At 41.2% G+C, this 11,935-nt stretch overlaps 2 protein-coding genes across 4 annotated transcripts; both read right to left on the bottom strand.

Moving 5' to 3' along the window:
• Window positions 1–2,826: 2,826 nt before the first annotated feature.
• On the bottom strand, window positions 2,827–4,881 carry LOC146638101 (heterogeneous nuclear ribonucleoprotein A0-like). The gene has a single exon (XM_085365995.1). It carries the CDS (start codon window positions 4,584–4,586, stop codon window positions 3,714–3,716), a length of 873 nt encoding a protein of 290 aa, XP_085222121.1. The 5' UTR covers window positions 4,587–4,881; the 3' UTR covers window positions 2,827–3,713.
• Window positions 4,882–5,994: 1,113 nt separating this feature from the next.
• On the bottom strand, window positions 5,995–10,098 carry LOC146638100 (heterogeneous nuclear ribonucleoprotein A0-like). 3 transcript variants are annotated; one of them, XM_085365985.1, is made up of 4 exons: window positions 8,961–10,098; window positions 7,899–8,049; window positions 7,495–7,606; window positions 5,995–6,065 (listed from the first exon to the last, which is right to left on the bottom strand). In XM_085365985.1, the coding sequence occupies exon 1, from the start codon at window positions 10,053–10,055 to the stop codon at window positions 9,150–9,152; it is 906 nt and encodes a 301-aa protein (XP_085222111.1). In that variant the 5' UTR covers window positions 10,056–10,098; the 3' UTR covers window positions 5,995–6,065; window positions 7,495–7,606; window positions 7,899–8,049; window positions 8,961–9,149. The 3 variants fall into 3 exon arrangements, with proteins under 3 accessions (XP_085222111.1, XP_085222095.1, XP_085222103.1); XM_085365969.1 differs by having other exon boundaries at window positions 7,899–10,098; XM_085365977.1 differs by lacking the exon at window positions 7,899–8,049.
• Window positions 10,099–11,935: the final 1,837 nt, after the last annotated feature.

Here is an 11,935-nt window from a genome sequence, read left to right as displayed (position 1 = left end):
AAGCCAACCTTTGAAAGATAATAAGTAATGACAAGAATTATCAACAAGACCACAATTTCATAAGAGTTATAGGGTTCATCGTTCTTTCTTTGTATCATTCGTCTTTTGTTGTCATTTCCAGTGAAAACAGGATCAGGGATCAACATTTCCCTGAAATTACTAAATGCTCCTCCCACGATAAACTTGAATTTCTCTTATCTTAAAAACACAACTGATTTGAATTTAAATTAGCTGGATGATTATAATTCAGATATTCCGATTAACTAAAAAGAAAATGCGTTTCGATGCCTTTTGTTTCCATTTGCACTATAAAGGCAGCACAGTCAATAAATGCTTTTGCATTTGCAGGACTTCATGAGTACAATTGATTTTCCATCATCTGGCTAATCAAATCACTGTTTCAACTCTAACAAGAAATGTGAAATCCATCACCTGGTATAAAGCAGGGGCGTTACCAGCTACTTAAGATAACAGGAAATGCAGCAACGTTGTAGACATAAAATAAAGCCATTTTTTTGTTATTTTAGTTGTATTGCAAGAGCTGTTAGTCTTTAAATCTCTGCAATGGAAGGACTGCCAAAGTAAAAGAATTTAGATGACTTAAAAATCACATCTTAAATAGGCCCACATTATGAATATTTAGGTTTTATTAAATAGCAAGACTGTACAATCCAAAATTGCTTACTGGAGGGTTGTTTACCAACTGGTGGCCTGCATTTAGTCTATTAGTGTATCATAAAATGCTTACTAAGGAGTCAAATACAAATAGTCACATCTGGTCACATCTGCACTGAAAGAGTCCCATTTTAAAATCTATGGGAGCATTCAGTGATTGCAAATACCACGAAGCAAAATTCCTACCCATTATTGTGAGCTTTCAAACGTAAGTCAGCCACCCTTTGAATTCACATTTGAGCAAAAGGGGTATGCAGAACTATTTCTATAAGTTAATTGTTCCTATTTTAACAGCACAAACATGCATTTAGTTTACTTCAGCAATAACAAAAAATAACTTGAGGAACTTTCTTCTATCAGTTGAGGTTAAAATAAAAATGCTTATAGGCTTTGTATTAGCACTTTTATGCACTATTTGCAAGGGATTCAGCAAATTATAAAAGTGGCTCAAAAAATAACTCTTTGGACTACAGTTAAAAAAATTACATATCAAGTTCTGCACGTAGTGTAAATAATGGTCGTCTCTATAATAAATCTTTCTAGCTCCACCCACTGTTTGACTTAGTATTTTACATTCACAGTCATCTGTCCAGTGATCGGAGCTTTATTCTGGCTTCCTGTGAGTCAGAGATTTTTCTGCTGTTGTAAAACACTGAACGGGTTGGTGTCAACAGCACTCCTCTCACAAACTCTAAAGGGAATAATTATGAGTTATACACCGGAACCTTCTCAGTTAGCCTCATTTAATATTGCTAATCTCACTCGCTATGAATTGAAGTTGACTTAAAATCCTATTTGTAACCTGTGAAAAACAAAAAAACCTGCAACCCTGTGCCTGAAGAACTGAACTCTGTGTGACCTTTGGGGAAGCTGTACCTAGATCCCTGTAGGGTGGCTTTGAAGGGAGGTTGTCATACAGTTTACAGGGAGTAAACACTGGGAAGCATGCTGAACATAGGCACGCTCAAATACACTGGAAAAGCAAAGCTTGGCCTGATATGTTTGGCATGTGAGAGGTGCTTCACATTAATATGCATTTAGAGTCTACGCTTGTGCACAATACATGTGGTTAAATAAGAAAGAGAGAAGGTGTCAGCGGCACTTTGTCTTTCTCTGCTGCTCGTGCTTAAGTCTCGACACCCCAGGGGATCATTTTTACTCCTTAGTTTTTTATTTTACATTTTCTATTAGGATCTGTTAATCTGGTTTAAATCAAGCATTATATCTAGCAAGATTATGCTCAAAATACTTTGCAAAACAAGCATTACAAATTAACGCTCAAACCTTTTGTGAAGTGTAACTTTTCATTAAATATATTAAACAGGATACAAGGCAAGGCTGCACAGAAACGTTAAAATCATAGGTTTTCCAGGCCTGTTTTCTGCATTTATTTCTGATTTCCTTCCTGGAAATGCACATTCTCATCTCCAGGCCTCTTAGGTCAGGTTTGTGATGAGTATGTGCATTTCCATGTACTAAACTGATAATAGAAGACCAGCATTCAGTTTTAAGTTCGCTCGAGGTCTCTTCCAACTCTCATTCCATTTAATCTAAAGCCAAAATGATTCAGTCAAACAATGAATGTATGCTACTAAACGTGCTTTATAAAAATCAGGCATGAAAGGAGTGATAAAATGCAGTGTACAGCTGTAACAACATCAGGTTATAACACTCAATGTTAAAAAGAAAAATACTTTCATATAAAAACACCCAGTATTTGGATATTTTCCAAACCAGAAACAGGTTCAGAGTGAGAGCTCTCACTTTATTCTTCCTTTGCCTGTGCACCTACTTTCCTCCATAAAATCTTGTAGGTCATGTAGGTGTTGCTGATGACATCCAGCCCTTACACAAGCGGATTTGGTACACACTTTAGCACCATGGCCGGTTACGTTCATCTATATCTGCCAATACCTAACACCTCTCCCCTTTGTTTGATGGACACTAAATACTGGTTGCTCCCAGGTGAAAATATTTATCAGCTGGCTGAATCTGTGAGGGTTTTAGGAGCCTGATATTGTGAAAACCTGTCATCGATGCGTTTCTGTAGATCAATATGGAGGAAAAATAAAAAGACAACTGGTAAGTCTTAAAAAAAACAAACAAAAAAACAAAAAACACAAAGCAGTTAATCAAAATGAGGATGCTCGTTTATTTTTTATGTTGTATAGGAATAACAAATACTGCTTTGGTGATTCACCACCTCCAAAATGGCCGATGTAGCAGAAATCCATGATTTCCAGGCAATACTACCTCCTAGTGGTCGTTTCCTGAACCCAATTTAAAGAGGAGAGTTTAAGGATTTAAAAAGGAAATAAAAATAATTGTTCCCAAACGTTCCCAAAGTGGGGGGTTTAAAAGCACTTTCTGTTGATCTGAATTAAGACTGCGAGATTAGATAGATTTTTAAAACATTAAAAACTTTAATAAAAGCAGAACATAGGGGGTGAGCTGAACACATGAATTTCAAAGGATTTTAATCTAGGCAAAACAAAAAAAGAAAACAAAAAGAAAACTGGGACGGGAAAGTGGGGCAAGAGTACAGTGAAAATAGTCCCTGACATTTCTCAAAACAATAAACAAAAGAGAGCAAAGAAAAATGTTTTAGGGTCAAGAAGCTGAAGAAATCCAGTCCCATGCTGCCGGACACTGCCACAAACTTTACCTAAAACCCTGAGTTCATGGTGTGAAAACAGGCAAAACTGACAGATCTGCAAATCAAACAATCGATTTTTTCTCATTTGAAGCAGTGACTGACAAAAATTATACTTAAAGAATTCAACATAACAAAATACAGTTCAATAATTCACAATTCTTAGTATTAAAGTCCATAACGTGTGGAATAAGAGGACAAGAAGGGAAGTCCTGGTGGGGGGTGGATGGGATCCAGAAAGCAGGCTGTGTGGGTGATGGGCGTTGCTTCTTTTTAATTGAACTCGAAGACCACCTCTCACCCCCTACCTGGACATGTGTAGCTCGTGTGTGTAAATCAAGTCCATTTCAATTAGAAATGAATCTCTCATCGTTTGAGGGCGCCATTAGTAGCCACTGCTAAATCCACCACCCCTGTTATAAGGAGCCCCGCTCCGGTAAGAAGTATAGTTGCCCCCCTTCATCGCTCCGTAACTGGAGTGCTGCTGTCCATAGCCGTCCCCAAAGTCCCCATTGCTGTACCCGCCACCCATCTGGCTGTCGTATTCGTCGTATCCCCCGTAGCCTCCGTAGCCATCCCCCCCGTTATAGCCCCCGCCGTAGCCGTAGCCACCCCCGTAACTACCGCCGTAGCCGCCTCCGTAGCTGCCGCCGCCGCCTCCTCTTCCGCCGCCGTAACTCTGCATCCCTCTCCCTCGACCCCTTCCTCCCCGGCCGCTGGTGGACATTTCCTGCTTGGTTAGAGCCTTTTTCACCTCCACCTTGTTCCCGTTGATGGTGTGGTATTTGGTCAGGACCGCTTTGGTGGCGGAGTCGGTATCCTCGAAGAAGACAAAGCCGAAGCCTCTCTTCCTGCCGGTCTGCTTGTCGGAGATGATCTCGGCCTTCTCCACCGCGCCAAATTGCGAGAAGTACTCGGTCAGGTTCTCCTCAACGATGTGGTCTTTCACGCCGCCGACGAAGATTTTCTTGACATTGGCGAGTATGTCCGGGTTGTTGGCATCCTCTCGCGCTATGGCCCTTTTCACCTCCACGTTGTTGCCTTCGACGACATGTGGCTTAGCGGCCATTGCTGCGTCGGCCTCCTCCGGCGTGGAGTAGGTGATGAAACCGAAACAGCGGGAACGTCCAAGCTGCTGGTTCATGACCACCACGCAGTCGCTAAGGGTACCATACTGCTCGAAGTACTTGCGGAGGCCTTCATCGGTGGTCTCCACGTTCAATCCCCCAACAAAAAGCTTACAAAGTTTGGATGTCATGGTTCCTCCGGAGGATGGTGCGCAGCTCAGACCGTCCCTCTTCTTCAATGAACCGACGTAAGGGCGGGCCGTTTCACTCACGTCTTCGTAAGACGTTCCTCTCGCTGATTGGTCACCTTAAACCAAATCACCCCCTCACAATCGGCGCGCGATTGGCGTCACTGTCCTGTTCCCTTCAGGTCCCATCGGAAATCTTAATTTCCTGAAAAAGGACCGCGTAAATTTCGACCTTTGTTTTTCTTCGAATACAGTAATAAAGCTACACCCCCGATAAATTAATTTTACTTAAAACACATAAAACGTCAATCCGTGTTTTATTTTGTGTCGCACTTTAGACCCACTGGGACAAAATATATTTTTTCCAAGTGTGTACGTGAACCACGTTCAACCCTAAAATAAACGAAACTCATAAGCCTGAATTTCATGTTTTATTTTTTTAAGTGTATATTAGCTCTGCACGACTGGCTGTTTCCAGCAATTACAGCTGTGAAATGCAGTCATTTCGCTGTTAAACTATTATGATCAGAGAAAATCTGAAGTCGCTACAGCCTTAATAAATTAGGTTAGCTGGAGGCAGGCGCTTCACAATAAATGCAACTTCTCTCAGCGCCCCTCCCCCCTTGTTCCTGGAACACGATTTGAGCCCGACAGAAGCGAATAACTCCCATCACATAGTCTGACACACGAAAAGCATTTTTCCTATCAAATTCAGCTTCTTAGTTTGATCCACCTAATTTCTGATTGAAAAAAAAGACATTTTGATAGGACACCTTGTGGAGATTGTTCTGCAAGCCATTTAAACTTCAGTCTTAGTGGTCGTGCAGATCTGAAATGTAAATTATGTTAATTTAATTCTATGTGAATTTTCAGTAGTGGTAACTGAGATTGGATATAATTTATTCATTTAACACATACTTATTTATCTTGTTTGGCAAACATGTTGCAAAACACCAACTGTAACCAAGTGAAAATATAGTTAAAAGGTACCACCAAGGTTTTATTATTATTGCCACTATTGAACTATTATTTCAGCTAGTTATTTAGCCAAAACATGCAGCAATGTGCAGGCAAAACCAAAGTGGAAGGAGGCCAAATAGGAGTGATGGTGATGGGCAGACCTCCACAAGGCACCTTCAAAACTGGCACAGTATGTGCTATGCATATGGAAAAACCATGAAATCCAAGCTGTATTATGGAACACATGGGATGGACAGTAAAGAAGGGCACTCTGCATGTTTTATAAAACACCCCTAAAACAAAAACACATACCAGCTTTACATCTCTGGGCTCCCACCTCTGCAAACCCTCCACCCAACAGATTGAAAACAAGCAATCAGACTGCCCTCAGTGTAAAAAAGCAACATAACAGACATCTTGATATACAAAAATATATTGATTTATTGTGAATTCATAAAAAGAAAGGCCAATATAAGTTTCCTTTTCCTACAGGGTGATCAGAATTCGCCAAGCACCATCATCCTATAAAAAAAAAAAAAAAAGGTAAGAGAACAAAAGCATAATTTACACTCATGACCACATCAAGCAGTTCCTTTTTAAATCAGCACAAAACCTCAGATTGGTTTTCATTTTTTATTATTTAAACCCTAACAAATACTTAAGATTACTGTGGGAGTTTTAGTCAACTCTTGTACTGATTTTCTAGTGCTCATTAAAGCCAAGACATCAAGTATTGTCTTGCATTTCATCATTGAAGCGCTCTTTAGAACATCTTTCAATTAATCTGAGAAAACTGCTTCAAGAACCACAAAGACCAAGATTCACTTTTAGACAGTGGTCAGCAGACTTGAAGACTTAAAGCAGTGCTGGAAAAACCAAATAGCTGAATATAATAGTCCACTCTGTGTAGATGACTAGTTTGGTCTACAGTGTTTGTTTATGCAAATTCTGAGTGCATTATGGCTTTTACCTGATACAAAGTAGCATCATCTCCCCTCTGTTCAATTATATATGACTAACGTTCATTGTCAAATGTGGAGGCCGTTTTAACAGCTAGCCCACTTTGCAGCTGTTGAACACTTTAATAATTTAGGTAAGAAGCATTGAGCTGCAGTGGGGTCTGCCACCATCTCCCATGTTTTTATTCCCCACCCCTTCCATTTACTGACCCGTCATGTTTTAATTTTACAACCATCCATTACCACATTAAAACCCGACAATGGGTTATTTTAATTACTTATTTGCAAGTTAATAAAATGAAATGTGAAGTCAATTCTGTAGACAAATGTAGAGTCAACTGTGTTGTTTACAAAGATCAACTAGATTTTTACTGGTCTTGCAAAACAAGTAAAACCAGAACTACAAGAGCCATTTGAACAGTTTCCCTTTGGCCAAAACCCCACAAAGCATGTGACTGACTTGAAATGCATCTTAAAAAGCTTTACAATTATCAGCTTCAAGTGTTAAATACTTTTGAAACAGCGCAAAAACGCCCATGCTCCCTATGAACATTGGTGGTTTCCAACCAAGATGTTGAATCAAGTAGAAAATTCTCAGACTTGACCTCAATTTTATTTGGGTACTGTTACTCAATGCCAAGTTCTCCTTTCATACGAGGATTTATTCTGGTATTAAACACAAGTTAATAAGTTACCTAGATGAAAGTCAAAACTGTAAAAGCTCAAATACACCAAAAAGAACACACTAACGAGGACTAAGAAAACGCTTTATTTTAGAAGGTGTTCCAGACCAAAAAGGCTAGAAAACCCCGATTTGGATTCAGTACTTATTTTTTTAAAACAAATGCATCAAAGGTGTACACTGGTTAGTCAGTAGCACTGGGGTACTGTATAATCAAAATTCCCTGGAAACCCAGTAACAGTTCACATTAAAAAGCACATTAACACTGCCTTTGACCACACTGGGGGAATCCTCTGAAAACTGACTTCACCTGTGGGGGAAGAAGGCACAACCACTCTTTGGTCCCCACTGTCAGCGTGGAGAGACACACACCCCCATCGTTTCGGGGGTTACCGTCCTCGTGCCCAGGTTACAGAAGCAACCTGGAGGAGATGAGAAAGAAAACAACAGGGTGAGATTCTGCACCGAGCAAAGCTTCTCTGGAGGAGACTCCAATTTACTTGTTCCATCGTTTCATTTAATTATGGAACAATACTTGGACCCCCTTCCAACCCCCCATCAAAAAATAATTAACCCACCCACCCCTCCCTTTTATTTATTTTAAGATTAGCTATATAAGACGCTGATAAATTAAATAATGGCACACGTGTGCACCATCTCAAAGATATGCCATACAATGACCAACACAGAGTGAAGACAGGTTGATTTACATACCTAGTTTGCTGGATGTGGATATCCTAAAGAGATATTTCAGACTCCTATCACAATCGACCCCAGGTAATCAACAGGGTCCTGATGTAGCCTACAAACAAACTGCTACGGCTATTTTGGCTGGGATAGCCTACTGGAATAAGAGTAAGAACACCTAAATGTAGGAATAATCAAAGATAAATATCAGAGCCCTCATGTCCACATAAATATATGTATTCAGAAGAAAAATAAAGAGTTATTAGCAATATCTAAAAACCACAATTTTAAAACAACGTCACACCCTACAAAGCCTACATGCATTGGCTGTGGGTAGACAACCATTAACCATTTCACCCACCTGAGTGTAAGGGAATAAACTGTGGGAATGATGCCATGTAACTAAAGAGCAACAAGGTGATGCCACTTATATACCTGTGGATGAACTTGAGGAAGCCTGGTTAAATAAGTAAAATAACTAAGCTAAGTGGTATAACGTTTTATTTAAAATGAACATACATGAGCATAGCAAATTGTTTTTTTTTAACAGTAGGTTTTGTTCTCCAGACATGAAAGTATACAATATACATTAGATATTGCTACAGGTAAAGGAAACATGAACAATATTTAGACTGAGACTGGCTGAGAGGTTTGGTACAATAAGGGAGAAGGAAACAGTGGTCCTGCATCCCGTCCCGCCTTTGCTGAATGACCCAATAAGTAAATAATACATGTCCGTTATCAATAATGACATAGCTATGAAAAACCATAAACATGCTTTCTCATCCTCATACATTGAAAGGTCACACTAAGTTTTCTGCAGAAAAAAACAAAATCGAAAACGAACTGCTTTAAAATGCAAATATTAAAAATAAATCAGAACTTGTCAGAAAAACAATCCTACATCGAAAAAATCCAAAAACAACGAGTGAACGCAAATAAAAAATAAATTCAACTCTAGACAACTAGACGCCGGAGGCGTGAGTACATAATAAAAAGCGATGTTATTCTTCGTCTTAATGTGTCCTAGTTGAACGGCAACAACCGCTTCTCGTTATAATCAGGTGTTCTGGGAAGTGACCTTCCTACCTGTTTGGGTTTGGAGGTCTTCGTAATGATTTGGGGGAGGGGGTCTTTGTGTCCGTATCTCTGCCATGGTTGGATTTCACGGCAGACGCCCCGTTACTGGCTTTGACTCTTGGCGTCCAATTCCGGGCTGAGGGGAGAGGGCAATTTGTGGGACAATAGTAGGGGTTGCTTTCCATCGTGCAGTCTCATTTAATAGCCGCCGCCGCCGTAGCCCCCCCTTGCGTAGCCGCCACCGCCGCCGCCGCCTCTGGTGTAGGGAGCTGCGCTCCTCTGGCCGCCGAAAGGTGGCCCTTTCATGGGGCCATAGCCAGAAGGATGCTGACCATAGCCGCTGCCAAACTCATTGTAGCCGTTGCCACCGCCATAGCCACTTCCCTGATCTCCATAGCCACCCCCATATGGCCCGCTGCCGTACCCTCCGTAGCCGCCACAGTTGTAGCCTCCGCCATTACCGTAGTTGTAGTTTCCGCCATAATCCCTGCCGCCGTAGCCATTTTGATTTCCTCTCATACCTCTACCGCCTCTGCCTCTCGGTGTCATAGAGGTTCTGTTGGCTGCCTGCATCTCCTGTTTGGTCAGGGCTTTCTTTACCTCAACTTTGTGTCCTTTGACGGTGTGGAATTTCACGACAACCGCCTTATCGGCCGAGTCGTGATCGGTGAAGTACACAAAGCCGAAGCCCCTTTTCTTTCCGGTCTCCTTCTCTGAGATCACTTCGGACTTCTCGACCTGTCCGTACTGGGAGAAGTATTCGGTCAGATGCTGCTCTTCGATGTCGTCTTTCAGACCGCCAACGAAGATTTTCTTCACCTTAGCGAGGGCCTCGGGCTTGTTTGCGTCTTCTCTTGCCACGGCTCGCTTCACTTCGACCGCGTTGCCATCGACGGTGTGCGGCCTAGCCGCCATTGCCGCGTCGGCCTCCTCCGGCGTGGAGTAGGTTACAAAGCCGAAGCAGCGAGATCGCTGGAGCTGCTTGTTCACGACGACAACGCAGTCGGTGAGCGTGCCGTACTGCTCAAAATGCTTGCGTAGGCCATCGTCGTCGGTGTCCACGTTGAGCCCACCGACGAAAAGTTTACAAAGCTGGTCGGTCATTTTTGAAAAATGGCGAATCGATTACACCCGAACACCCTCAACAACGCTCTGAACTCAAGATGGAGGTGGGGGAGAACGCAGCTGTATTTATATCATACGCGCTGTGACGACATGCTAGGCTGACTATTAGCGCCGCCTTTTCCGGTCCACTGCTGTTTCTTTTGTAGAAAAAGACTGAAGATACATGAATAACCCATGATTTAAAAAGACTTAACTACAGTGAATAGTTTTGGCCATGCTACCCTTTTCTCACGTATTACCAAACCACATCGATCTCAAAAACTTAGACCTTAAAACATGGAGGTGGGGAACCTTGTTATGTATTGCGTATCTCCTCCTCATTATTTTAAAGAGTGCGAGGCTATGACCCAATAAATCGGATGAACAAAAAAGACTTATTCGGACTTATTCTCTTTTCTATCTCTCCGAAATATGGCATTGGAAGATTTGCTAATGAAATTACAATTTTTATATTTGGTTTTATCTACGGCAGAGGATTAGGGCCACTGGGGGGGAAAAAAGTGGGCACGTCTTTTCCCCCTTTTCCAGAATCCTGAGATTGAAGTCAGAATTCTGACTTTTTTCTCAGAATTCTGGAAAAGAAGAAGAAGAAAAAAGACGTGCTCACTTTTCCCCAGCAGCCCTAATCCTCTTCCGTATTTATCAAGGTAAGAAAGGCTGTAGAAACTGAATAGGCTCTCAACTAGTGTGTGAAATTGTAGCAGACATTATTTTTCACTAATTTACACGTCAAACAGAAAATGAGAAAAATACTGGATTAATCTGGAGAAGAAAACCTTGTCAGTGGCTGATGTGTTTTCTGCAGAAGTTGCAGGTTTCGGTTGTAACAGATAAGCCAATCGTCCTGCCTATTTTCCCCTTATCTTTCCTGCCACGATCTCCATGTAAGTGATCAAACACAAAGAAAAGGCCAATTCCCCTCGAATCCCGACGTCCTCGGGCTATGGCGATGTAGTTTCAGGTGAAAGACACGGCACTTGATTTAATTACCTTGTGCAGAGAATAACCACACCTACCAACAGCTTATGGTAATGCAGATTTCAGAGCAGACAAGAGCAAAGCAGACGGCAAACAAAGAAACACCAAAATCAAAGTTTACTGAAACCTTTATGAGGCATATTGCTCATGAAACAATCCCCATTTCTACTCTACCAACACAAACACACAGGACAGTCTGTGTCTGCACAGATACAGCTCCAAACTATAGATGGACACAAACGAGGTGACTCGTGGTTTGCTGATAAAACAACAGATGGAAGAAAGGACCGACCACAAAATTGATTATGTTAACCTGCATTTTTTGAGTATTCTGGGTGTTCAGGCTTGATTTTCAGAGTGACCTTTAGGTCCTTCTCCATATTATTTTATATCCCAGTCCTTCTATAGTACGTTTGAAAGCCATAAAGGTTGAATGTGACTCCTCTCCTCCTCCTGTCTTTGTAAGGAAAGACAAAGTCTTTACCTTCAGTAAAGGCATGTGAATGTATATTAAATGAAATGGTCTTAAAGCCTGTAATAATGGTGCTGCAAGCAGCTTCAACATAGAGTACAAGACTGGTAACGCAGCGCCATTGTCCTTCTCTTTATTATCGAGGCTTCACTGGGAAAATAGTTATGAAATTCAGACTGTAGGCAACGTCCAGTTGACTAAAAATCACCCAGAATGTCTTTTTTTAAAGGCAAAATTTCAAACAAACTGAAATAAACACCAAACCTGTCACACCAAAAATGGGAAGACTGTTTTTGTGTTTTTCATTTGGAAGCTAAAAACATCAGAGATGGTTTTCTTGTCTGAAAACTTAGTACATTTCTTTACGGGAGCAAGTACCGCTTAATTTATATTACTGTCTGTGAAACTA

The sequence above is a fragment of the Diplotaxodon limnothrissa genome, linkage group LG2 (genome assembly GCF_057381915.1).
Source record: "Diplotaxodon limnothrissa isolate DT_005_m linkage group LG2, D_limnothrissa_male_GT1.1, whole genome shotgun sequence".
Lineage (NCBI taxonomy): Eukaryota > Metazoa > Chordata > Actinopteri > Cichliformes > Cichlidae > Diplotaxodon > Diplotaxodon limnothrissa.
The sequence above is the reverse complement of the archived record's forward strand: the minus strand, read 5'-3'. Positions and strand labels throughout refer to the sequence as shown.